Source organism: Tamandua tetradactyla, chromosome 19 (genome assembly GCF_023851605.1).
Source record: "Tamandua tetradactyla isolate mTamTet1 chromosome 19, mTamTet1.pri, whole genome shotgun sequence".
NCBI lineage: Eukaryota > Metazoa > Chordata > Mammalia > Pilosa > Myrmecophagidae > Tamandua > Tamandua tetradactyla.
Window position 1 is genome coordinate 17204406 of NC_135345.1, and position 24388 is coordinate 17228793.

The following is a 24388-nucleotide window of genomic DNA, read 5'->3' on the forward strand; positions in this document are numbered from 1 at the left end:
TGTGCCTCCCGAGGACCCCGGGGTCTCCCTTGCAGCGGCTCCAGGTCCCCTTCGCTCCAGCCAGCACGCGCACGCCCCTAGAGCGCGCGCCCGCTCCGCCCCCTTGCGCATGAACGCCAGTTCCCCGCCCCAACCTGCCCGTCAGCCCTCGAAAACCCCGCCTCCAGGCGCGCGCCTGAGGCCGGACTCCGGGCACGAGCCCGTCCGCCACGCCCCTTGGCACCCGTCACGCCCCCCAAGAGCGCGCCCCTCCAACCCCGCGGCCCCATCCGGCGGCTCGCGCTCTGGCCGCGCTTCCCGGAAGCCCCGCCCCCGCGCTCGCGTCCACCCAGGCCCCGCCCCCAAGGTGCGCGCGCTTCCCCGCCCGCCACACGCCACGTGCTCGCCGGAGGGCGGCGCAAGGGGCCGCGCCGGGAAGATGTTCTTCTTGCTGCCCCTTCCGGCTACCCGACGACTCGCCGTCGGGTGTCTGCGACTGAAGCGTTTCTGGAGCCGGAGTAGCACTGCCGTAGACATGACGAAGGTGAGAGGCGGCGGCTGCTCCGAGACGCCCCGGGACCCGTGTCCGCGGGACTTCTGGGCGGGTCTGGCCGCGGTGCCTGGGGTTTCTACGCTCAGTTGCAAAAATCGGTTAAGAAAAGTCCCTTTACCTAGCCGGGCTTAACCTTGGCAGGGGCTGGCGACTCGGAGCTGCGTATGTCCCCGAGTATTCCCTGGCGGGCTATTACCTGAGGGTGCCCCTTCTTCCTTCTCTTGTTTCTAGGAACACTGGGTTTTGAACTCAGGGAGAGAGCTAATAATAGTTACCCTTTGCTGACCTCTCAGTCCTTTCCATGCGCACATTTCATTATTTCTTATAGTCCTCGCAGTAACCCAAAAAGAAGGACGGTGCTAAGACTGTTGCCGTTTCAGCGAGTAGAAGACCCAAGTTTAACAAGAGGGAAATTTCTTTTCTAAGATCCCACCCAGAGTTAGCCAGGTCCCGGGCTGCGTATGACACCAAAAAACCTCCGTCCCCCGGGAGCAAATTGCCTGGAAGAGATTCTAGAGAAAAAGAATTATGTCTGGGGAAAGGGGCCTTTGCAAAGAAGCTCATCTCTTCGTGAAATTAAAAGGGCAGTGCCTTCCAGAAGAAGTGCATTTTCCACCTAATTGAGCCTCTTACTCCCCAGTTATGAAGGCAGTGGCTGAGTGGTACCAGCGGAAGCTTGGGAATTATGCTTGAGGACCAGAAAGAAAGGACTGTCCTTGGTGAGAAATGCTCTAGATAGATAGGGCTTGAACTCAGCCTCCTGCCTGGTATCATAGAAAGAAGGCTAAAGGACCAGATACTTGTCCATTGTTCTTACCAGTACTGTGTGGCATCCTGTCCAGCCATCTCCCCCGATCCCCACTAGGTTCCTTTTACAACCTGAAAAAGTTACCATTTACATGTCTTTATAGGAAAGACAGAAATGACCCCAAATAGTCAAAGTGCCAGTGTGCTTTGTGGAAAGGAGAAACGCCTGAAAGACATCCAGATTCTCTTTCTTTCTACCTCCCACTACCTAGCGTATCAAACCAGTTTGTCTCCTTATCTGTCAAGTGGGAGTAAGACTACTTGTTCTTTCTGCTTCACCAAGTTGTCCTTAGGCAAGCCCCAAATGTTTTTAAAGTGATACATTTCTGTGCAAAAGCATGTGTGGGCTTCCTTCCTTATTTAAGGTGTCTGGGGCTTGTGAAAGAGAGAATGGGGTCAGTCACTAAGGGCTTGGAGGAATGCGCCGCTTCTGCCCCTCCTTGTGAAGTTTTTCTTTTTTTTTTTTTTTTCCTCCCCCTCTCAGAGTTGGCCAGACTAGTGACAGGTGCAGGGAGGGGCTTCCTTTGAATAGGTTCAAAGAATGTCTGAGGAAGTTTGCATTTGAAGGTGTAACTTGGTTACAAATGGATTTGTTTTCTTAAACAAAGTACCCTTTCTGCTTTCCTTAATTTGAAAGCAACTACCTTTTTGTTTGAAAGCCCTCTCTGGGTTTCTTGGGAGATGCCAAGGGCCAGGACAAGAACCTGGACTTGTAGGAATGACAGCCTTGCTTTGGCAGGAATTCGAAGCACTGAGGTGGCTGCAAGTGTAGCTGCCTGTCCACACCTGTTTTTTTATTCCTCCCCTCGGCTGTTAAGAGGTGCACAGTTTGGGCAAAACAGTTTGCTTTTTCAGAAATTGGGAGACTCCTAAGTCCCTCTGAGGAATCGGTTCTAATTATCCTCATTCTTCTCGGTTCTCCCAAGGGCCTCGTTTTAGGAGTCTACAGTAAAGAAAAAGAAGACGATGTGCCACAGTTTACAAGTGCAGGAGAGAAATTTGATAATTTGGTGTCTGGAAAGCTGAGAGAACTTTTGACCATGTAAGTGTTCAGCCTGTGGATTCCAGTTCTGGAAAAGTCCTCCAGATCGAAGGGGCTTTTTTTCTTCTTCTTTATTGTCTGTAGGTAAAATGCGAGTAAATATTCTGGCCAGTAACTTATCAATGAAAGTGAAAGTGTGTTTCTGGAATGTGCTTTAGTATTTTGTGTTTCAGTATGAGTGAGCCTCCAATTCCAGGAAGTCAGACCACAGCCATCCATATCACAAACTTATTCTGAGGAATTGACTCAGAAAGATCTGGAAAGCATCTGATTTCCTCGGCCCACCCATCTGTCCCAAGTTGTTTTTTTCTGCCCTCATTCAGCTCACCTGCCTTCCCACCAGCATTTCCACCTGGTTTAACTCCCCTTCACTAGTGGGAGACAGCAGTGTACCTGAAATTGTTAAAAAAAAAAAAAACCTTTGATTGCATGCCTTCCCTTTCAAAGGCTTCTCAAGTTTTAATGCCAGTCACCTGGGGATGTAGTTAGACTGAAGCTTCTAATTCATTCAGCCTAGGTGGTGCCTGAGATTCTGACCACTGATTAGCTAGGGGTTTAGTGAAGGTAGTAAAAACATTTGAGTTTCCAAATCCTTCTGTGCTGCAGGCCGCAGTTGGCAGAAATAGAAGTTTCAGTGTTAGCCTTGTGACTACATGTTATTTGGACTAAGGGTAACCTAACAGAATCTAATAGATACAATCTAATAATCATTGGATAACAGTTTGTACCTTTTCTCTCTTAATTACCAATCCTTTACGACTGGACACAGCCTTCCCAAGTGCCTTGATTATTTAATTAATCCAAAAGCTAATCTTAAAGAACTGAGAGTACAGAGAAACCTGATACAGGTGGTGAACTTGCAAATGATGGTTCTCAGCTACATGATCCTAGCATCTGTGGTCCAGCCCTATGTCTGTGCCATGTGTTGTCATCCATTCTGTTTGGAAATTGCCCAGTGTCCCATCCGTAGCGATCATTAAGACCCCACAAACAACCTCCAGGCAACCACAGTACCATCAGCTCCACCACTTAGGTTACCGTCATGTTTTTGGTGTATTTTTTTCTAGAAAAGTTCAGAAGCATTCTGTTCAGCCAGTCTCCCAGTGCTTAAATCCCCCTGCAGTCATAAATGATGAGGAGCACATTTCCCATCCTTAGGATTGCTATCTATTGTTGTTTTCAAATAAGTTTATATTAAGTCTGGTCTGGATGTTAGCTAAAGAGTTTTTGCACTAGAATTAGTGCAAAAAAATTACTGAGAAATCTGGCCCAATAGCATTTTGTATTTTGATAAAAACAAGTAAGAAAATCCACAGAAGCAAGTAAGCAGAGAAAATTCTAATTTTTTAAACAGCTGTTAACTCTTGTTTTAGATCTGGACCACCCCTGAAGGCAGGCAAAACCCGAACCTTTCACGGTCTGCATCAGGTACGAAATGATGATGATGTGCTTTTGGCAAACTGTCATTGAACAGCTACTGTGAGCCAAGTATTGTGGCTGCAGAGTTGTGCTAAAATTTTTGAATTGGATTCATATAGTTTTATTACAGTATTAAATATAATTATTTAAGATTGTTGAGAGGCAAGTTGCTGTCAAAAAGCACATTTCTCCTCATCCTCAACCTGAGGAATTTGTTTAGTTTCCATAGTTATGGTGTTGTCTTCCATAACAGAATTATTTGCAGGATTGTTCTCACTCTACCTTTGAAACACACAGGTTATAACATCTTACCAAGACACAAGGGCTAAAAAGAAACAAATTCCATTGTGAGTTTGGCCTTGCACTAAGGTTCAAGTAGTTGTGTAGGAACTCAGCAAGCCTCTCCACACTTACTGTTCCCTGCTGAGTAATTCTTGAAAATAAAGGTTTTCACGAAATAGAGTGGTTGATTTTGTGTGTTTATGAAATAGGACTTCCCCAGTGTGGTGGTGGTTGGTCTCGGCAAAAAGGCAGCTGGAATTGACAACCAGGAAAACTGGCATGAAGGCAAAGAGAACATCAGAGCTGCCGTTGCAGGTTGTTTTACTTTTTAATTGTGTATTGATAAAGAGTCTTTTTTTTACCCCTCTGCTTCCCACCATCAATCTCTCCCTTTTTTTTTTTTTCTCATTTATTTTATTTCTAAAGGTTCTGAATGTGAACAATTCAACTTGGGGGTTGGTTAGGATGAAAAAAGAGAAGCAAGATTTTAATTTGTGTATGGGAATTTTCTCCCAGAGATTAAAAAAAAAAAAAAATTGACAGCATGCTACAATTCAAAGTTGGGTGCATAGACTCATGAATTAAAGATAATCAGAATCAGACTCAGAACTGAGTGCTCTGATTTATTAAACTTGTCTTTCTAAGTAAGATAAAGTAATTGAGCTAATAAATAAATACAGGCCAGGCTATTGTTTGATGATTTGTTGTCTAAAGCTTATATCCTTTTAAGCATAAGAAAGGACTTGGCTTGGCGTGCTAGATCAGAGTTTTACCGAAGGGAACATCCCAGGTCTCCTCTTGCTGAAGGAAATCATTCTGACATAAGAGCCTTGGGAGTACTATAAAAGCTGGCTCCACTCTGATGCATCCACGTTAAGAGCAGGGCTATATAATTTAATCCCTGTAAATTCAGTGAGGCTACTGCACATTGTGTTAATTGCTCCTTGGCTTCCATTCAAGGTGATGCCCTAAGACTCAGCACAATTCTTCCCGACTTTCCCCCAGAATCCAGAGTGCCGGGAGCTCAACTGTGGTTTAATGGGAACAAGTAATCTTAACTTTGCTTTGGCTGTGCACTAGATCCATCCTAGCAAACCTCAGGACTAGGGGTAGGAAGGTAGGGAGGGAGGCAAGCATTGTTATTATTTCTATTACTTTTTTGTCATTGTTGCCTGTAAATGAATTTGTGCTGTTAAGGGGTGTTTCATTTATTGAGTTATGCAAAGAAGGGTTGGCATAGATGTACAACAACGTTAATAATTTAAATGTTTTTAAATGAGTTCCTTTTTGGCCTTCTGACCCTTCCTTCACCCATGAGCCCAGGAAGAGATTTCAGGTTCTGAAATTCAGAAGGAGTTTTAGCCTCTATAATTTGCCTTTACAAGCCAGGCTTTTGTTTGATGAATTGTTGTCTAAAGTTTATATCCTTTTAAACATATGAAAGGACTTTGCTTGGCATGCTAGATCACAGAGTTTTACCTAAGGTTTTTCCCTCAGGTTAAAAGGTTTTTACAACTATTTATTCACTCTTGCAGTACTGACCTTAGAACATAGAAACAAAAAGTTTTGATGTGTGAGTTTTTCCCCTTTTTGTAATAGAACCCTAGTGTTGTACAACTTTTTAAAATACCTAGAAACATCATATTTACAAATCAGTGAAGAAGGAAGCAAAATGTGGGGTGCCTGTTTATAACCTGTTATAGAAAGCATGTGTTTGTTCCAGTGTGTCATGAGGATGGTTTAAAATATATTGTGCTAGATGCAGTTGAGTCACTTCCGAGATGAGCAGGAGGAGAAGATCTTTGACATGGAGACTGTGCTTAAAAGATGCTTCGAAAAGCATTTCTAAAGCAGTGATAATTATAATTAACTTGATGTTTGACCTTGTATGTATCATAAATGCTTGTTGAACTTACTTTCAGGGTTCATGCCAAGTGATTATTTTATAATTCTTATCTGGGAGCTTTTGCTGACCTCATCTTAATGAAATGCTACGTTAATAATAACTTTGATGGGTTCCTTAGGTTTATTACATTGCAATCATCTCCCTGTCATTTTTAGCCAACAAGTTCTTGGTGATTGGGAAGCTTCACCAGAAAGTCAGTGTTTCAGAAACCATGCTTGCAATATCTTCCACTTTCTAAAGGCCTGCCCTATGATGGAGCTGTGCCAGCCACTTTATCCGTCAGCCCATCCTCCCCAGAGCTGGGAGGTGTATGCTCTTACTCATTAAACCAACGAGGAAATAAAGGAAGGCTCAGAACGGTCAAGTGTCAGAGGGGATTTCAGCCCAGGTCCCCTTATTTTTTCAGCACACCACAGTTGCATCTACTTTCTGATGTGCCAGTTGTCTTCGACTGACTTCACTTTCTGGTTCCTCTGTCCTTTTGAAGCGGGGTGCAGGCAGGTCCAGGACCTGGAGATCTCTTCCGTGGAGGTGGATCCCTGTGGAGATGCTCAGGCTGCTGCGGAAGGAGCTGTTCTCGGTCTCTTTGAATATGATGACCTGAAACACAAAAAGAAGACGGTTGTATCAGCGCAGCTGCATGGAAGGTGATAGAAAGTAACCAAGATCAGGGTTGCATTCCCTGACATTCTGATAGCTGTGTAATCACATGCTTTTAGATGCGACTTGTGTCTCGTATCCCCCATCGCGCTAGCCATTTTAAATGTTTAACTGACACCAGATTTTGTTCCTGGCTTTTGTCTTGTGTGTGCTTCTCAATGACTCTCTGAACCCCTCTGTGCTTGCTGGTATGCTAGAGCCTCAACCAAGTTAACCTGAGAAGGAGGGAGCTAGGTGATGGACAGCTCCCAGCAGGTTTCAATCTGGATCAATTCCATTTAACCAGCAGATATGGCCCTTGCCCACATGTCCTAGTGGGGAGCTTTGTCTTTCATGAGATTTATTGAGCACCTCTTACATTCCAGGCCCTTGCTCTCAGAAATAGTTTAAGACCTGGGTAGGTGGTGGTGTGATAATGCAGTGGGGGCTCTGGGCATAGCCCAGTGGTGAACATCTGTAGTGACGAGTGAGGTCTCTGCAGATGCCTGGTTTTAGCCTGGTTCCTCCACTTACTTGCTGGGTGGCCTCAGTTAAGTGGCTAAAATATCTCTGTGCTTCATTTTCTTCATTTAAGTAGGATTGTAATAAACTATTTCATAAGGTTTTTACGAAAATCAAAAGATAAAATATGTCAAGTCTCTGGCACATGATAAACCCTCTAAAGTACTAGCTGTTACTTTATCCATTTCCCTGCTACCCAAATTAATTCCTATTGAGTGCAGCAAGAGCTGGTATAGTGAAGCATGTACCATACCATGTCCTTTCTCTTCTAAAGCTGAACCTTGTTCTCAGGTGGGTAGGAGTTTAGAGCCCTGTTCCAGGCAGAAAGAAAGGGAAAGTGCCTTCGCTTCCGCATCCGAGTTGCTGCAGGATGCTTGCCTTTCATACAGCACTCCAGGCTGCTTCGTTTGAGATGAAGGCTGTGAAGGAGACCAGGGTGGGCTTTGTGGCAGAAGCCTCTTCGGTCAGTTTTCCTGGTAGACTTTAGAGCTTCAAATAACCATCAGTCCAATGGCTTTCTCATGCAGATGAGGACTCTGAAGTGAAATGCTAGCCTAGCCCCTGGGAGTCACGTTCTCTAGCCCTTTGCACCACACTGTCTGCCTCACTGAAGCCAGTCCCCCGGCGTTCCTCCCATCGCATTGTAGTGACCTCCAAGGATCCCCTTGGAGCTGTGAAAGGTTCAGTGACACCTGCGAGGTTTGACAGTGGTTCTGTGTTCTCTCCCATCAGCGGGGACCAGGAGGCCTGGCAGAAAGGAGTCCTCTTTGCTTCCGGGCAGAACTTGGCCCGCCACCTCATGGAGACTCCAGCCAATGAGATGACACCAGCCAGATTTGCCCAGATCATCGAGGAGAATCTCAAAAAGGCTAGTACTAAAACGCACGTCCACATCAGGTAAGTCAGGGTTAGGGCCTTACACATCACTCAAGCTTCCTCATTATTCAGAGGGGTGAATTGAGGCAGAGTGGTGAGCTGCCTGCCAGAGGCCACGCCTGAGCTGGGATAAGGGCTCCTTTGCATTGTAGCTCTCCTTGCCTTTGAGAGAGTGCCATGACTTCACACTACATGTCTGTGTATATATTTTTTGTGATAGCTTTATTGAGATGTTAGTCATACACCATACAATTCACCCATGTAAAGTGTAGAATTCAGTGGTTTTTAGGATATTCACAGAGTTGCACAACCATCACCACCATCACTTTTAGAACATTTTCATCACTGGAAAAGGAAACTCTGTACCCTTTTGTTCTCACTTCAATTCCCCCAGCCCTTTGGCAATCACTAATCTACTTTCTCTCTCTATATATAGATATGCCTCTTCTAGACATTTCACATAAATGGAATCATAACAATATTTGGCCTTTTGTGGCTGCCTGCTTTCACTTAGCACAGTATTTTCAGGGTTCATCCATGTGTGGTATGCATCAGTACTTTTCTTTTTCGTGGCTGAATAATATTTCATCGTGTGGATATGCCACATTTTGTTCATGTGTTCATCGGTTGATTGACACTTGGGTTCTTTTCAGCTTTTGGTTTTTGTGAGTAATGGTGCTCAGTTCACGTTTTTTGTGAGCATATGTTTGTACTTCTCTTCAGTATACCCTTAGGTGTTGGATTACCGGGTCAAATGGTAAATCTAACTCTTCAGCTTTTTGAGGGGTTACATGTTGTGTTTTGTTTTAGTAAATTCTTATCTTTTCTCCCTTTTTTTTTGACACAAAAAGTCTACCTTGGCATGGAATGAGAATTTCTACCTTGTAGATTACTCCAGTTAGACATCAGAATTGCTTTTCCTAAGCAGTTTTTGTCACCCTCTGTGTCCAAGCTGTTGGGCCTCAAAGGCTGACCTTCCAGGTTCCATAACCCTCTTGAAATCTCCCTGCAACAAACTGAGTCTAGGTATTTGGGGATTTAGGATTAAAATAACTCAACAGATAAATTTTCTTTACTTAGAGAATTTGTCACTATCAAAGTTATTTCTCAAGGGAAGTGTCTGACCAAAGGAACAGTGGTAATCTGTGAATTACAGTACTTACAGCTTGATAACATTTCTGGAATGTTTAGTATATATTTAATCTGTAGCAATTAATTGCCTCTATAAAGCAATTATGAAAGGATTAATTAATACTTTGAAAAGGATACTAGGAAGGAATATTCCTTGTTTTATTTGAGGGGGAGCTGAGCTATTTTGTATTGGCAGATGGTGTGTTGTCACACATCCATGACAGTACCTACTGTGTGCCTGAGGATTTGGCATACAGAGATGAGTGAAGGAGCTCTTGTCCTCAAAGAATTCAGAACCTCGTAGGAAAGAATAAGGTAAAGGGGGGGGCTGTAGAGGGGATCGCAGGAGCATAGAGGTGACAGGCATTGGGGAACAATCAAAAAGGCACTTGCCAATGAAGACGAAGCCTAATCAGGGTATTTAAGGTTGCTTAGAAATTTAACAGATGGAGAAGAGGGGGTGGCTGTTTCAGGTGACGGAGTGCCTATGCACTGGCCCCTTTGAAAACTGCAAGGTTTATGCTGAGCAAAGGGAGGGATTCGGCCAGCAATGAGGCAGGAGAGGTGGGTGAGATAAAGATCATTAAACCAAGACATGGCCATGCCAAACCCTCACGGGTGTAGGTGGCTGTAAATTAGACATGCACACAGTACTTCCAGAAGAACCGGACTTCAATAGAAGATCAAGGTGCTGAGCTTGATTAAAAAGGCCCACATTATGCAGCCTACCTTCTTTTGAAATGATTTTTTTTAATGGTCCTACATTTCATTTTTTTTACGTTCTTTTCCATTTGAAGTTTGGTGCCCATCTCTCCATGATACAATCCTAGTTTGATAGTTCTAACAAATGGGCAGGAAAGTGCAGAAGGAGACTCCTTTGGTTATGGGTTGCTGGTCTCTCTGTGGGAGTGTAGGTTTTCTCTCTTAGCCTGGTATCTGTGGCCAGAATCAGTACAAAGTCCTTTTGTGTCACCAGCCTCGAAAGAATCATGAGTGATACGGCATCAGGTTTCTTGTTAGCACTAAAGACTGTTCTCACTTTATCACCTCACTGATCCTGGGTTTATTAAGTAATAACAAGTTACTTCCCCCCTTCAATCAAAGGCATCTCAAACTGCCATTAAAACCAGGGGGAACAGTGTGACCACAGAAAAGATAGCAAAGCAATAAGATATTTTAGTCCAGACAGTGGAATGTAACTGTTTGTTGGTGTTGTTCAATTTTGTGGTTTTTTTGAAATATCAAAAATAAAATAGTGGACCCTTTGGCTGTCTTTTGGCCTTGCTGTCCTCTTCTTTAAGTAGTTAAAACTTTGGAAATATGTGAGTAGATTAAGGGAAAAAGTCAGGTAAGAATTATTTATTGACTCTGTTCTGTTGCCTGGCATTGTACTAGGTGCCATTCCTGAATTCTCTTAGTAATTCTGTCAACGATCTTTGGTGGCAGCATCACTGAACTCATTTTATTGATGATTCCTCATTCTGATAGGCTCAGAATCAAGTTCTTTGCCCAAGAATATACAAAAGACAAGTAGAAGGTGCAGTTGAAGCTTTAAAAATATATTTATATTTGAAGAGGTTTATATATTTTATTTTTTTATGCATGGATGAACTTTTTCTAAGTTAGTTTGAAATAAAGATAACAGCGCATTTACTTTTTTTCCCCTTTTCATCCTATAGACCCAAGTCCTGGATTGAGGAACAGGGTATGGGATCATTCCTTAGTGTGGCCAAAGGATCTGACGAGCCTCCAGTCTTCTTGGAAATTCACTACACAGGCAGCCCTGATGCAAGTGAACCGCCGCTGGTGTTTGTTGGGAAGGGAATTACCTTTGACAGGTACTTCCTGGTGTCTTTGTGCTTTGTATGTTGGCAAATGCTGTGCATGCCTATGTCATTAACAGGTGCAGAGCTTCAAACGCATGATGTTTGGTCAAATCTTATAGGTTACTTTAAGTGTATTTTGCTACCACTTATAAAATGCTTACTATGTGTTGGACTGTTAGCATTTCCCATACATGAGTTCTGATACTATCCGGGTGAGGTAGTTATTGTAGGCATTCTCCAGGTAAGGGGACCATGACTCAGAGAAGTTTAATAATTTGTGCAAGGTCCCACAACTAATAAAGTTGGAAGTTAACCCCAGGTTGGTCTTTAAAATTGTCATCTTTCCACAATATACTTTGCCTCTCCTGTGTAGATATTAAAGGTTCTCTGTACTGATAATACTGATACAGCTGTTGGGGTTATACTAGCTTCTTTTAATCTTGTTAAATTTCATTGGCACCTTTGTTGAAAATCATGGAACCCCTGACTGTGGGTCTGTCTTAGAACTCTGTCCTTTCACCAGTAGCAGCTACTCAAGCCATAGCTTTGAGTAAACCTTGAAATCCAGTGAAATTCTGAGCCCTCCAATTTTGCTCTTCCTTTTGAAAATTGCTTTGGCTAATCCTTTGCATTTTCATATGAAGTTCAGAATCTGCTTGTCCTTTTCTATGTAAAAAATAAAGCCTGTTGGGATTTTGGTTGAGGTCATTTTTGTTTTGTTATGTTTTTATGAAAACCTTTGGTAGCTGTGTGGAAAATGGAAGTGGCGTGGGTAGAACCAATACATGGAAACCCATTAGGAGGCCATAGCCCACATTCAAATGAAAGGTGGTGGAGACCTCAGCTAGACTGAACACAGTAGAGGAGAGGCAAGTTGATTTGAGAGAGATTTTAAAAATGAGCCAGGCTAACCATAGATCTTTGGCTGGTGATTACTTTAGAACTATAGGCCTACAAATAGGAAATTTCATGTGCACTCACTTATTCCTTTTATCACCATGGAGTTATCACTGAACTTCTTGAACCAAAGGTTCTTTTCTCATTTTGAGCCAGGGAATAATCTTTAGTTCTAGGTGTAAATGACAACCATCTAATTATCAAGAGCTTCTGAAGTAAGTGAGAAATGGAACCTAATTTCTAAGGAAAGCAGATTTCAGAGTAAGGAATGACATTTCTCTAGAGAGTCACCAGGACAAGTCAGCAGCAGATCTTAATTAGAACTCAAAGTTGAAGTTCCCAGTTCTCTGATCTTAGAAGCAAGCTGTTTTTGAATTCTTAGAAACTGGAAGCAGGAAAGTCACTTATTGGTTGTAGAATCCTGTTTTGGGGAAGTAGTTTAGAATTTTTGCTAGTTATGACCTCCCTCAGCTCTCATGTTTTTGTTCTGTCTCCGAGGCTTTGGGTATGTACCTTCCTGTGCCTGGCTGTGATTCAGGTTGTATTTTCCCATCAGCAGGACGTAGCACATCTTTTTAGTGGTGGTAGAGGGAAATGTTCTACCTTTGTTCTAGGATTTCAGACAAATGTTCCCAGTCTCCTATGACCTTGTCAACTTTCCTTAACAGCTTGTGACCTTCAGATTCAGTCATTTGATTGATTCATAAAATATGCTGAAAAGGTACATTTTCAGGAGTTCAGGTGTCAGGAGCTGATGAGGTAGTACAGAGATGGGATTTGAGCAGTATTGATTTTATGATGTCCTAATGTCTTCAGCAGCACTAATTAAATTTCAGATAGAAATAAGAGCCAGGACAGGGGTGCAGGGGTACTTCAGTGGTAGAATTCTTGCCTGCCATGTGGGAGACCCAGGTTTGATTCTCGACTCATGCACTTCCCCAAAACAAATAAATAAAAATTCAACAAATGGTACTGCAATAACTGGATACTCACATGAAAAAAGAACAAAATGTGACCCCTGCCATACATCATACAAAAAATAAAGAGCCAGGACACCTATCTAAATCCCTGGAATTATTTCATATCTTTTGTAAACACTACAACGTCATCTGATTTTGGCCATCTACTTAATTATTCATATTGCACCTTGTCCTTTCCTCCCATAGTGGTGGAATCTCCATCAAGGCTTCTGCAAACATGGATCTCATGAGGGCTGATATGGGAGGAGCAGCAACCATCTGCTCGGCCGTAGTGTCTGCTGCAAAGCTCAACTTGCCCATTAATATCATTGGTGAGTGGGGCGAGGGAGTGTTTCCTTAATCAAGCAAAATGGTGCAACTCAGACAAAAGACATGGTTTCTTTGAATCTGGAAAGATCAAGAAATGGTTCTTAAATAGCTTTTCATCAAGCAGAAGCTCTTTCTTTGGTTAAGTGTTTTATTGTCTGGATGGATTGAATGAAATGTTTTCACAACCAGTGAAGTGGAACTACAGTTCATTTGTTTTGCAAAAAGTGGTTAGTAATCAGGGACATATGACATCAAGTTTGTGGTTTACTGTGGTGAAAATGCTAAGTGGTCAGGGTAGAAGGATGTTGCTGACTCTTACAGTGATTGTTTCATGGTGTTTTGGCTGATTAAATGTTGTGGTGAGTCAGATGGGTTCATGAAAGTTGCAGGGAAGGAAATAAGGGCTCTGGGACAGAGTAAGGCCTCAGTATGCAGCAAGTCTTTCATCACAGGATTCCAGGCACTGAGCTGGGAGTTGGCAGTATTGTTAGTACTCATGCTTTGGGAAAGGGGGTGACTTGCCCAGCATCATATCCATTGCACTGGGAAGGGAGAATTGGAATGCAGCTCTGTTTATACCAGTCTTTTTTTTTTCCTGGACTATTTGGAAGTAAGTTACAGACATCATGTCACCCCTAAATACTTCAGCATATTTCTCCTAAAAACTAGTATATTCTCTGTGAAGACCCCATGCTTATCATTTCCAAGAATCGTTACAATAACCAGCACATCCCATGTTCCTTCATATGTTGTTTCCCAATAGGTTTGGCCCCTCTCTGTGAAAATATGCCCAGTGGGAAGGCCAACAAGCCAGGAGATGTCGTGAGAGCCAAGAATGGGAAGACCATACAGGTTTGTGAGTGAAGACATCCAGCCCTCACCATCCCAGTGCTCCTAGAGGAATCCAGAGTAGCCCCGTAAACACAGAGCACCAGCTCTAGGTCAGGGCAGGATGGTGTCTTTGTCGTTCAGTAGCTTTTCCTGCAACATCAAATACATTTCTTTCTGGGAATTTTAAGACTGTGATGCCTGCCTCTTCACACAAATTACCATGCATTTGCAGCCAGCCCTGCAGAGTATGGCAAAGCAGTATAAGTGTGAAGTGTGGACCATTTGCTGGGTATGCCTGTGTCATGATTAGTGTTTTCCATGTTAGGTTCAGGGAGGAGCCCTGTCCTGTCCCGTGGACCGACACTCTCAGGGAAGTGACTGCAAGTCCTCCACTGTGGCACATGCGTACACCTGCCACATGCATGTCTTGGCCTCTGCTCAGAGGAAGTGCATGCACCCAGAAAGGATTGCCATGGATGCACAAGCTCGCAGTCTGGAGAGCCACGGCTGCCACTCAGCTGTAGCTTTCAGAAGCTCTTCTGCCTGTTTGTATCCAGAAAGCTTGAAATTTCTTTCCTCCTTGTTAGAAACTCATTGGCAAAGTGACCTAAACATTTTCTCTTTACTCCAGAACCAGACGTCATCAGCACTAGGGCGACTTGTGTAGATGTTGGCTCTGGCCCAAGGATTAGCTGGAGTCCTATTAACTCAGCTTGAATACAAGCACATTTTTGATACTGGGTGACAAACATCACCCCAGCTTTTCTCCACTTCTAAATGGAACATTGTTAGGAGTGTCTTGTTGTCTGTCACCCCTCGGGCTCTTCCCCACCTGTGTTACCTTCCCTCTGGGCTCCCCTCTCGCAGGTTGATAACACTGATGCGGAGGGGCGGCTCATCCTGGCTGATGCGCTCTGCTACGCTCACACCTTCAACCCGGAGGTCATCATCAACGCCGCCACGCTCACAGGTGAGGCAGCAGCTCCTCCAGCTTTTGTTCAAAGAAAGTTTTATTTCTTAAATTGAGTGCACAGATTGTACCCAGGGCGTTATTTTGCTATAACTTGGCTCTTTCTGTTTGCATTCGAAGATATTTCACCAAAGGAATTGTTTCGTGGTTGTATGTTGTTTTGCATACCAGGTTTACTGGGCTTTTTGAAAAAACAGAAACATGTGGGCCAGATTCGTTCATGCAGGGTGGTATCTAAACATGACAGTGATATGTTTTCTAGCTTGGTAACCATTTGGTTCAGATTTGAAAAGATTGGTAATAAAGCCCACATATGAGTAACTGTCTTTCTGGTGATCATAATGTATTTGACGTCTGCTGATTTTCTGAACTTTTTATACTTGGCATTACAAAGGGGAGAAAAAGGCAATGGTTGGATGGTGGTTGGGTAGCAAGATCTTCATTTAGCAGAGGCAGCCCAGGGAGCTGCTGAACAGAAGCTTTGAGGCCAGCCCATCTGTGGCTCCAGCTGTGCCACTTAATGGTCAGACATCTTTAGGCAATTCACCGAGCCCCTCAGGCATCAATAATAGGGAATAATTATTTTTGCCTCACAGAGTTGTGAAGATTAGAGGGAAGTTTTGGAAAGCATCTTTAATCCAGTGCCTGTATTTGGCAGGCATCTGATGAATGAAGGCTGTGAGTGCCGCATCTCTTCAGGGTCCTGAATAAATTCCTATGGGAATTATTGGGAGTACCAAACAGACATTGCCTTAATACAAGAACCCAAGGTTCATAATCTTTCATCCTACCCTAGGAATTAATTCTGTCTCTGCCTCTCTCATAATTAAAATTCAGATCCTTTTTCATCCTTTGGTTTTAATTCTTTCCCTGGTTGTATGAGGCTTTACTTTAACAGAAATTGTTTCATGATTTCCTTTTATGTGGGTCTAACAATAGTCCACAGATCTCTGCAAAGAGTCCTCCGACTTTGTCGGAGTCCTTTTTCTTAAGCTAGCATCATAGATTGTCATGACCTTTTTTGTCTCCCTGTTGAGTTCAGCAGACACTTTAAGCTGAACAGTGGGTGTTGCTGGACCAGGGGCCAGGTGGTGGGCAGGGCATGAAAAAGACCCTGGAGGTTGGGTCGCTGTCCACCCTTTCTGCAAATGAGGGGTCAGAGAAACATACACATCTAAGTTTCACAAATTAAAAATAATGTTCATAATTATCACTTTGAAGTACTTTTCCCTAGAGGCTTAGTATCATTAGACCCTTATGTTAAAAAGTCCTTGTTTTTCCATTCTGATGGCTTGAGAAGATAAGGAAGTTGGCCAGAGGTACCTCAGGGCAGCTCGTTGGGTCAGCCTGCAGATCACTCCCGCCTTGGTCCTGGCTGAGGCCCTTGACCAGCTCAGCTCCACTAGTGCTTACCAGCTCCTGCTGGGCTTCAGGAGCTGGAACTCAAAGGTAAAAAGACACAGTTTCCATCCTCAAGAGCTGTTGGCAGGAAGAAGCCCACAGTCTTTAGAGATAGAAGACCTGATTGTGAAATCAATCCTAGCCTTAATAGCCTGTGACTTGGGACAAGGCCTCAGTTGTCTGGAAAAGGAGTGTAACAGAACCTCACAGACTGGAAGGGTTTCTGTGAAGGTTAGATGAGGTGATGCAGTTTGATATCCGGGCGGAAGCAGACCCCATGCTTGAGCAGTCTGTTCCATCTTCAAGAGCAGGCCTGCCTAGACTGCAGGAGCAGAGGTTTGTCAGGGGGTGGCCTTTCTGTCACGGTACCTCTCATTTTCGTAATATGTGGTTGTACTTTAGGATCTACGTGTGGTGAAATTACTTTCCTTGATGTTGTTTATGTCTCAGTTCTGGTCATGCTGACTAGTAAGCATCTTAGCATAGGCCTCCCAAAGTGCCTTGCAAATGAAAGTGGCAAGTATGCCTCTGCCATCAGTAATTCTGAGTTTGATAGTAATTTCATAGAAAATAAATAATCTCTAAAGAATATCATAAAATTATCTTTAGACCCAGGATCTCAGTGAGGTCATATTAAGTACTTATGTCCATCATTTTCTTTATCTTTAAAAGAAGGTATCACAGTTTTGAGATTAATGTTCTTCTTTTCCATGAGAAGTGTAAAAACTGAGCTAGGCTCTGATGGGATCCCCTTTCCCTCATGAGCAGTGGTGTTTGAGGACAAGTGCATGAGTACCTTGAAAAGTAAGGTTGCAGAATCTTTCTGTTTGCCTAACTCAGATGTTGCCAGATCCTGCGGATGAGAGACAGACATTGAGTAACCAGAGCCCACCATGGTATCTGGTCTGAAGTGGTGACCACCTGAATGATTGTGGACAAAGCCAGCATGTGCTCAGCTTTTGCTGTGTTCAGGGTCTGTGCTAATGTCTGGAGGTTAGAGACATAGGTCAGGACCAGTGTGACACCTGCAGTCCAGGGGAGAGTGGCAGTAATCAGGCAGTCACACTTATGGGTTTTCAGCTTGCAGGGGGCAGGTATAGTGCAGGAGAGTCAGTGGAATTTGCGAGAGCCTGTGTCATTTGGGGCTTTGACTGAGTCCAGGAGGTCAGGGCCCACTTGCCTGAGGAGTGCAGCTTAAGCTGTGATTTGAGGATTAACCAAGGGGAGAAGGGTAGGAAGCATGTCTTGGCAGAGGGCATGCCTTGTGCCAAGCCTGCTGGTGGGAGCCTGGGGCAGTGGGAGGAGGAGGAGGGACAGAAAGGAGCACCATGGTCGGCCAGGCTACAGGCAGGGATGTGACTGGAGGAGCCAGCCCACAGCTGGCCTTGGTGAGCCGCTGTAAGTTCTGTCTTGAGCCTAGAGCGGCAGGAAGCTGCGGAAGGTGTTAAACATGGAAGTGATGTGCTCCTGTCTGCACTGTGAGAACTCCCCTGGCCTGGGCAGAGAATGGATTGAAGAAGGCCCAGCGTAAGTGCTGGCAAGCCAGTTAGGCTAGCAGTCTCCATCACCTGGATGAGTGTACGCATATTTGTAGATGAATATGTGTGTGTGCATGTGTGTTTTAAGGAAGAATATTATAATATCTGGGATTGGCTTCAAAATAATCATTTGGGCCTGGTGCTATAGATGAAACAAATTTGGCCACAAATGGGTAATTGTTGATATGTGTGATGCATATACATGGAAGTCCATTGTTTTATTTCCTTTGCATTCATGCACATTTGAAATTTTCCACAGTAAGTTTTTCCTGAAAGGCTAATCCCTTGGTCCAGATGAGAGATGATGCTAGCAGTAATGATGGAGAGAAGTGGGTAGTTTTCAGAGGTAACTGGGAGGTAAAGAGTGACAAAACTTGCAGAAATAAAGGACCCTCACAGACCTAGACCCACCCTCATGTCACTCATAATCCCGAATTTTTACGTTATCACTTCAGCACATGCAGTGATTTGTTTTAAATTGTCAAATGATTGCAATTTCTTACATTGACTTACGATTAATGTAATTTACCTACAATTTTAGGGGGGGAGGATGTACAGTTCCAGGGCCATTACAGCCCAGAGCTCTCTGATACCGAAGAAATGAGGCTCCCTTCCCTGGGAAAGAATCAGTTTGGGTCATGATGCGCTGTGTGACAGATGAGATGAACCAAAATTAACAGAATGAAATGATGCCTGAGTTTAATTTCTTAAGTCAGAGATGCGTGCAAATGTTTATCCACAAATGTGCTGCCAGAGGGGATTGTTTTAGTTTCTTAAGCTACTCGAAGCAGATATCATGAAGTGGGTTGGGCTTAAATAGTGGGAATTTATTTGCTTATGGTGAGAGTCTAGAAAAGCGTCTAAGTCAAGGCACCATCAAGGAATGTTTTCTTCTTGAAGACCAGCTGCTGGTGATCCTGGGCTCATCTGTCACTTGGCAAGGTATATGATGGCATCTGCTGGGCTCTCCCTTCTCTTCTGGGTTCCCTTGATTTCAGCTTCTTGCTTCCATGGCTTTCTCCCTCTGTATTCATCTCCTTTAAGGATTCCATTAATATGATTAAGACCAATCCTGGGCGGTCCCTTAACTGAAGTAGCCTCATCAAAAAGTCTTACAATGGGGTTACAGCCACAGGAATGGATTAGCTTTAAGAACACAATTTTCCTGGGGCACCTCAAGTTTTAAACCACCACAGGGATTTTTAGAATATAGGGTGTCACGCAGCCACTAATTATCCCACTGGTAAAGAAATGTGAGGTCGTGGGAAAGTTTTCTATATTGTTAAAGAAAAGTTTACGCAGTATTGCATATAATTAGTATAAAGTTTCCATTTTCCTTGGGGGTGGGGCAGATGTTAACAAGCAGTTTCTTGCAAAGCCACAATTTAAGGATTAAAGGAGCAACCTGGACTTACCTTGTGTCATAGGTCGCAAATGCTATCTTGTGAAGACTTTAGTTTTTCCCCTAACTTGAGTGGTGTCTCATCTGATGTTCCATCCGATTGTCCCAGCACTGCGTGTTGGTGATTCAGCAGTGTGCCTCTGACATGCTATCGGATTGTGCTAGCACTGAATGGTAGTATGTTTTGCTTTTTCCCCTTTCAGTAAATAACTTCCTGAGGTCCTGCGGGCCACGCAAAGGGTGAGGCCTAACTATGTGCTTGGGAATCAGACGTGGTTTCTGCCCCAGGGCTCTGGGATGGGGAGCCAGGCAAATAACGACCGGAAGCTCATAGCAGGCCCAAGGAAGGCAACACTGAGCTACTATTCCGGTTGGTCCAGGCAGCAGTGTATGCCCAAGACAACCTGGAAACCTGCATTTTCATATGAAATAAACTGTTTGTTTTTAATATGGTAATTAATTTAAAAATGGTGTCAGCCAGTGGAGCAAAACTTAGGTCAGAGAGTGAAATGAAGATGAAATAAATATAACGCAATAACAAATTTGAAAAAAGTCATTAAAATCTTGTAAGCAGATGACTGAGATGTGGTTTAAAATATTAAAAAGTTGGAGATGCCTAAATGTTAGTAGTGAGTAAATGATGATACCTTTACACAAAGGACTATTTTAAAATCATTAAAAATATTTTCAAAAGTTTGTTTATAAACTAAGGTCTATATTTAACAGTAACATTGTAATATTCTTTCATTGTTAACGAAGGCATTATAGCAAAGCTAAATGTCAATAAGGGGATATAAGCAGTATGGATTATTTTTTCAGGAAAAAATACAAATGTTCTCACATTGATTGTGGTGGTGAATGCATATCTATGTGATTCTACCAGGAGCCATTGAATATACACTTAGGATGGATGGCATGGTGTGTGAATAAAATGGTTTAAAGAAAAAATTATTTATAACAGAGGATTAAATGTTTATTAATGCACAAAAGGAAGGCTGCATACTTGGACACTTACGATATGCTTTTAGAAATGTACCAAAGAGATATGGAAGGAAATACCTAAAGTATTGAATGCTGTCCGTGGGACTAGGCTTTAAGATATTTGCTCCTGTGTCCTTTTTTTTTTTTTTTTTTTTTGCATTTTCCTTAATAATTGAAGGGGAATTCCACCTTGAAAAAAGCATTAAAAAGGTATTAAGGATTTCCCAGGTGTAAATGTTTTTGAGAATGAGAGACTTCAGATCAGGTTAACAGCTACACGTTTGGACTGCGAAACAGAGGAACTTATCTTGGCTGAAGAGCCCGTGCATTCACCTAAGGGGGGGCATGTCTTGCAGGTGCCATGGACATTGCTTTGGGGTCAGGTGCCACTGGCGTCTTTACCAATTCGTCCTGGCTGTGGACCCAGCTATTTGAGGTAGGAATAATATACATAGATATGCGTTATGTACATGATGGGGATGATATTAAATCATTCTAGTCTCAGAATGTGGTGTTCATGCTGTGGGTTTTCCTTTGAATTGGAAATGAACCATAGCAGTAAGCTCATTTTGGTGTGCTTTGAGTTTTCTGTAAATAGTCCTAAACCTTCCTCCTGTCTTCTGGTAGCCTTAGAACTATGTAGAAGAGGCTTACAAATAGCATAGCCACAGTTCAGCATCTGTGAGGTAGGATAAATTATGCAGACGATTTTGAGTCACGTAGACGAGCCGTGTTAAGCGCAGTGGCCCTGGAGAGATGGCTGTGCCAACTGCTGTACTCTGAGCCTTCCTTGTAATTAAGTCCCTTCACAGCCAGGGTCTTCCAAGAGTGACCTCCCCACCTGGTCCATGCTTTCCCTCAGTGCCACCACACTGCTCCGTCAGCCTAAAGCAGCCTGCACACGGCAGCAGGGGACATTGCTGACCCCTGCCCTTTTGGGGACGCTGCTCCCCACCTTTTGCCTTAATCTGCTGTTCTGGCTCCTTCCTCTTGTCTGACTGTTTAAGCTGCTTTGTTGGCTTTGTTCCTTGCCTACCACTAAATTCAACCCTAGGGCACATTCTCTTCTAACCCAGCTTACTGCCCCAGGGGAAGCTTCTCCCGTGCCCAGGCTTCAACCAGCGCCTCTCTGCTGATGACGCCCCGTCCCTGGAGCCTGACCTCCAGGCTCTCTCCCCACTGGGCTACCAAACAGCCTCCGTCTAGCACCTAATTTTTCCATTCATTCTTTCAACTGGTAATTGCTGGGAGCTTACTACGTGCCCGAGCAAACACAAAATATCCTTGCATATGTTCATGAGGTTGCTTTAAAGGCCTAAGCTTAGTTTTCACCCTGAGCTGTCATCCCTCTGGTTGAAGCAAAGCCCTCGCCTCCTTGCTCCATCTTCCTCCACTCAGCGTCTCCTTCCAGGCTGGATAAGCACTTCTCCTCTGGCCTCCCACATCCAGTGCCCCTCTTGAGAGCATCACAGCACCCACAGCACATTCGTTTGTGGTGGTGTTTGGATGATGTTGTTACATTTTAAGCCTTTCTAAAAATCAAAACTATACACATATGCACAGTACTTAAAATCAACAACCAGAAGTCTGTCAGCACCCTCTTAGCTATTTCCCTGAAGGCCACAGCCACTTTCAGTCCTCAGCTGATTCTTATGCTATTTGCTCCATGTCTCAGAATAACAGCTTATAGCGCTATTTTTTTATTTCTGTTTGGGGCCTGATCTTTGACTTCTTACCACAGTGTTTTAAAAGATCTGTTTATCTGTTTCTGCAGCTACCTATGGGTCCTTTGCTGGCTCAGATATTTCTTTATATCCCCCACACCTGGGAGGTGCTTGGCGGCAGCTCAGTAAATGAGTGGATGAACAAGTGCTGGAATGAACAGTTACATGAATGAAGGCTCTTGACTTTCTCAAGTCTTGTGGCCAGTGGTGCTATTCCAGGCGCGTTTCATCAGCACACTGAAGCGATAGCCTCACAAGGACATTTCATCCTAGCCAAACCTCCAAGCTTTATGTGATACAGAATAGCTACTGCTGCTTTAAACTGAGACAGTGGGTGACGCACTCCTAGCTTGATTCCTGTAGGCATATTGGCATGCAAAGTCACAGGGTAGTGAGAAGAATGTTTGTTGGGCTCAGGAGAGAAATATCAAGTAATAATAGCTGGGTAGTAATAGCAAATGCCTTGTACATTTGTGAAATTGCTTCAAACGTCTTGTTTTTTTAATAATTCTTAAATATATTGCTAATTAACTGGAAGAAGACTCAAGACTGTTTTACAGTTTCATGTTTTAGAGTAACACATTAAAATAGCTCTCTCCTTAATACCTTGAGCATGTCAGTGCCGTGAATTTACTCAGAACCCACTTCATCCCATCTTAAAATTATAACTATTTCTCCTTTAGGCCAGCATTGAAACCGGGGATCGTGTCTGGAGGATGCCTCTCTTTGAGCATTATACAAGACAAGTTGTAGATTGTCAACTTGCTGATGTTAATAACATTGGAAAATATAAGTATGTAAAATGAGCTAAATGTACCTTTTTACAATCATCCTTGATTACACAATGACTTCAGTTTTATCCACTTTGACAGACTAATTTACAGAATATTTATGTAATTTCCTTTCAGTGTAGTGTTTGTGAGCTTTCTAACGTCCTTAAGTTTGAAGGTTCTTCTCGAAATTTTGTCTATTTTCAAATCTAAATGTCTTTCTAAGCCAGTGGTAAAGGAAAGAGATGGAAAATGTATGAATTTATTAGCATGATCAAAGGAATCTAGAATTTACCCTTTACTGCTTAAAGTCTTATCTGAAAATAAATGTTTTTGAAAGTGATTTCTGGGTTAAACCTCTGAATGGGTGTTAAGCTGGATTTCTGCTCAGTAGTCATAGAACCTACTTGGCAAGAAGGTTTTCAATTTTAATGAGATTTTCAATGCACCTTTCCTGGGATTAAATAGTGAACTTTGCTTTTCTTTCAGATCTGCAGGAGCTTGCACGGCTGCAGCCTTCCTCAAGGAGTTTGTGACTCATCCTAAGTGGGCTCACTTAGACATTGCAGGTGTCATGACCAATAAAGACGAGGTCCCGTACCTGCGGAAAGGCATGACTGGGAGGCCTACGAGGACGCTTATAGAGTTCCTGCTGAGGTTCAGCCAAAGCAAGGCCTGCGCCTAAGTCAGCCTCAGAATTTCTTCACTCAGTTTTAAATTGGACAGTTAAGCGTCAAAATATTTTTGAATGAATGAATGAAAATGTCTTAAAGGAAACAAAGGGTGGTATTTAAACATCCTGAACAAGGAAATTTATATAGATACCTTGATTCTTTTATTTCACTCTGTGCAAAGATTTATTAGTAAAGCAAATATCTTGCTTGGAATGGCTTTTAAAGGTTTTCCATAAATGGTAAATTTTCAAAAATACTCCCTAATCATTTTTCAAGGTATATGGTTAAATTCAGAAGAAAACTGTATTTTCAGATTTATGATATTAGGAACGTGAACAAAGTGTTTGTGTGCACTCATCATAAACAATAAATCCAACTTACTGCACCTGCTGCTGTGGCTCTGGCTTTTTTTTTTTTCTGATATTACGTGAACCCACTAGCTTTGCTATAACATAGTTTGTCTATTTGGGCTGTGTGATGTGAACTGAATAGTTACGTTGGGGCAGAGTGATAGAGGCAATCTCTTATTGTTGGTCATCATGAGGCAAAATGTTGTCTTCAGCAGTTCATGTACTGGTGGCAGGGTATATAGTTTCCAAAAGGAATTAGCTAGAAAGTAATAAAATTGACAGTTGAGAACTTACTCCCTGCCAGGCACTATCTTAAGTATTTTAAAGTGTTAAAGTATCAAATCCTCAATAACCCAATGAGGTAGGTACTGCTATTATCCCCATATTACAAGTGACAGAAAGGAAGCACGAGGGTTTTAGTAACATGTATGAGGACACAGAGCTGAGATTTAAAGGAGGTTCTTTGCTCCAGAGCCTACTTCTTCACTGTTATACTTGAACACTTTGTTTAGTTCTGTGATTTGAGAATTTTATTTGAAATTCTGAAGAAGCAAGATCATAAAAGCAACTGTCTATTAG

At 43.0% G+C, this 24388-nt stretch overlaps 1 protein-coding gene across 1 annotated transcript; it reads left to right on the forward strand.

Moving 5' to 3' along the window:
* Positions 1 to 366: 366 nt before the first annotated feature.
* Positions 367 to 23844, forward strand: LAP3 (leucine aminopeptidase 3). Its single transcript, XM_077136477.1, has 13 exons — positions 367 to 523; positions 2266 to 2381; positions 3755 to 3809; positions 4292 to 4397; positions 6476 to 6635; positions 7882 to 8046; positions 10836 to 10994; positions 13046 to 13170; positions 13932 to 14020; positions 14867 to 14969; positions 20648 to 20727; positions 22699 to 22808; positions 23275 to 23844. The coding sequence occupies exons 1-13, from the start codon at positions 419 to 421 to the stop codon at positions 23468 to 23470; spliced, it is 1569 nt and encodes a 522-aa protein (XP_076992592.1). The 5' UTR covers positions 367 to 418; the 3' UTR covers positions 23471 to 23844.
* Positions 23845 to 24388: the final 544 nt, after the last annotated feature.

Excerpts from the sequence above, each read along its gene's own strand:
- LAP3 (XM_077136477.1), top strand. The coding sequence starts at position 419 with ATGTTCTTCTTGCTGCCCCTTCCGGCTACCCGACGACTCGCCGTCGGG. Across the intron at positions 2,382-3,754 it reads CTGAGAGAACTTTTGACCAT|ATCTGGACCACCCCTGAAGG; the intron begins GTAAGTGTTCAG and ends CTCTTGTTTTAG. Across the intron at positions 14,021-14,866 it reads AGAATGGGAAGACCATACAG|GTTGATAACACTGATGCGGA; the intron begins GTTTGTGAGTGA and ends CCCCTCTCGCAG.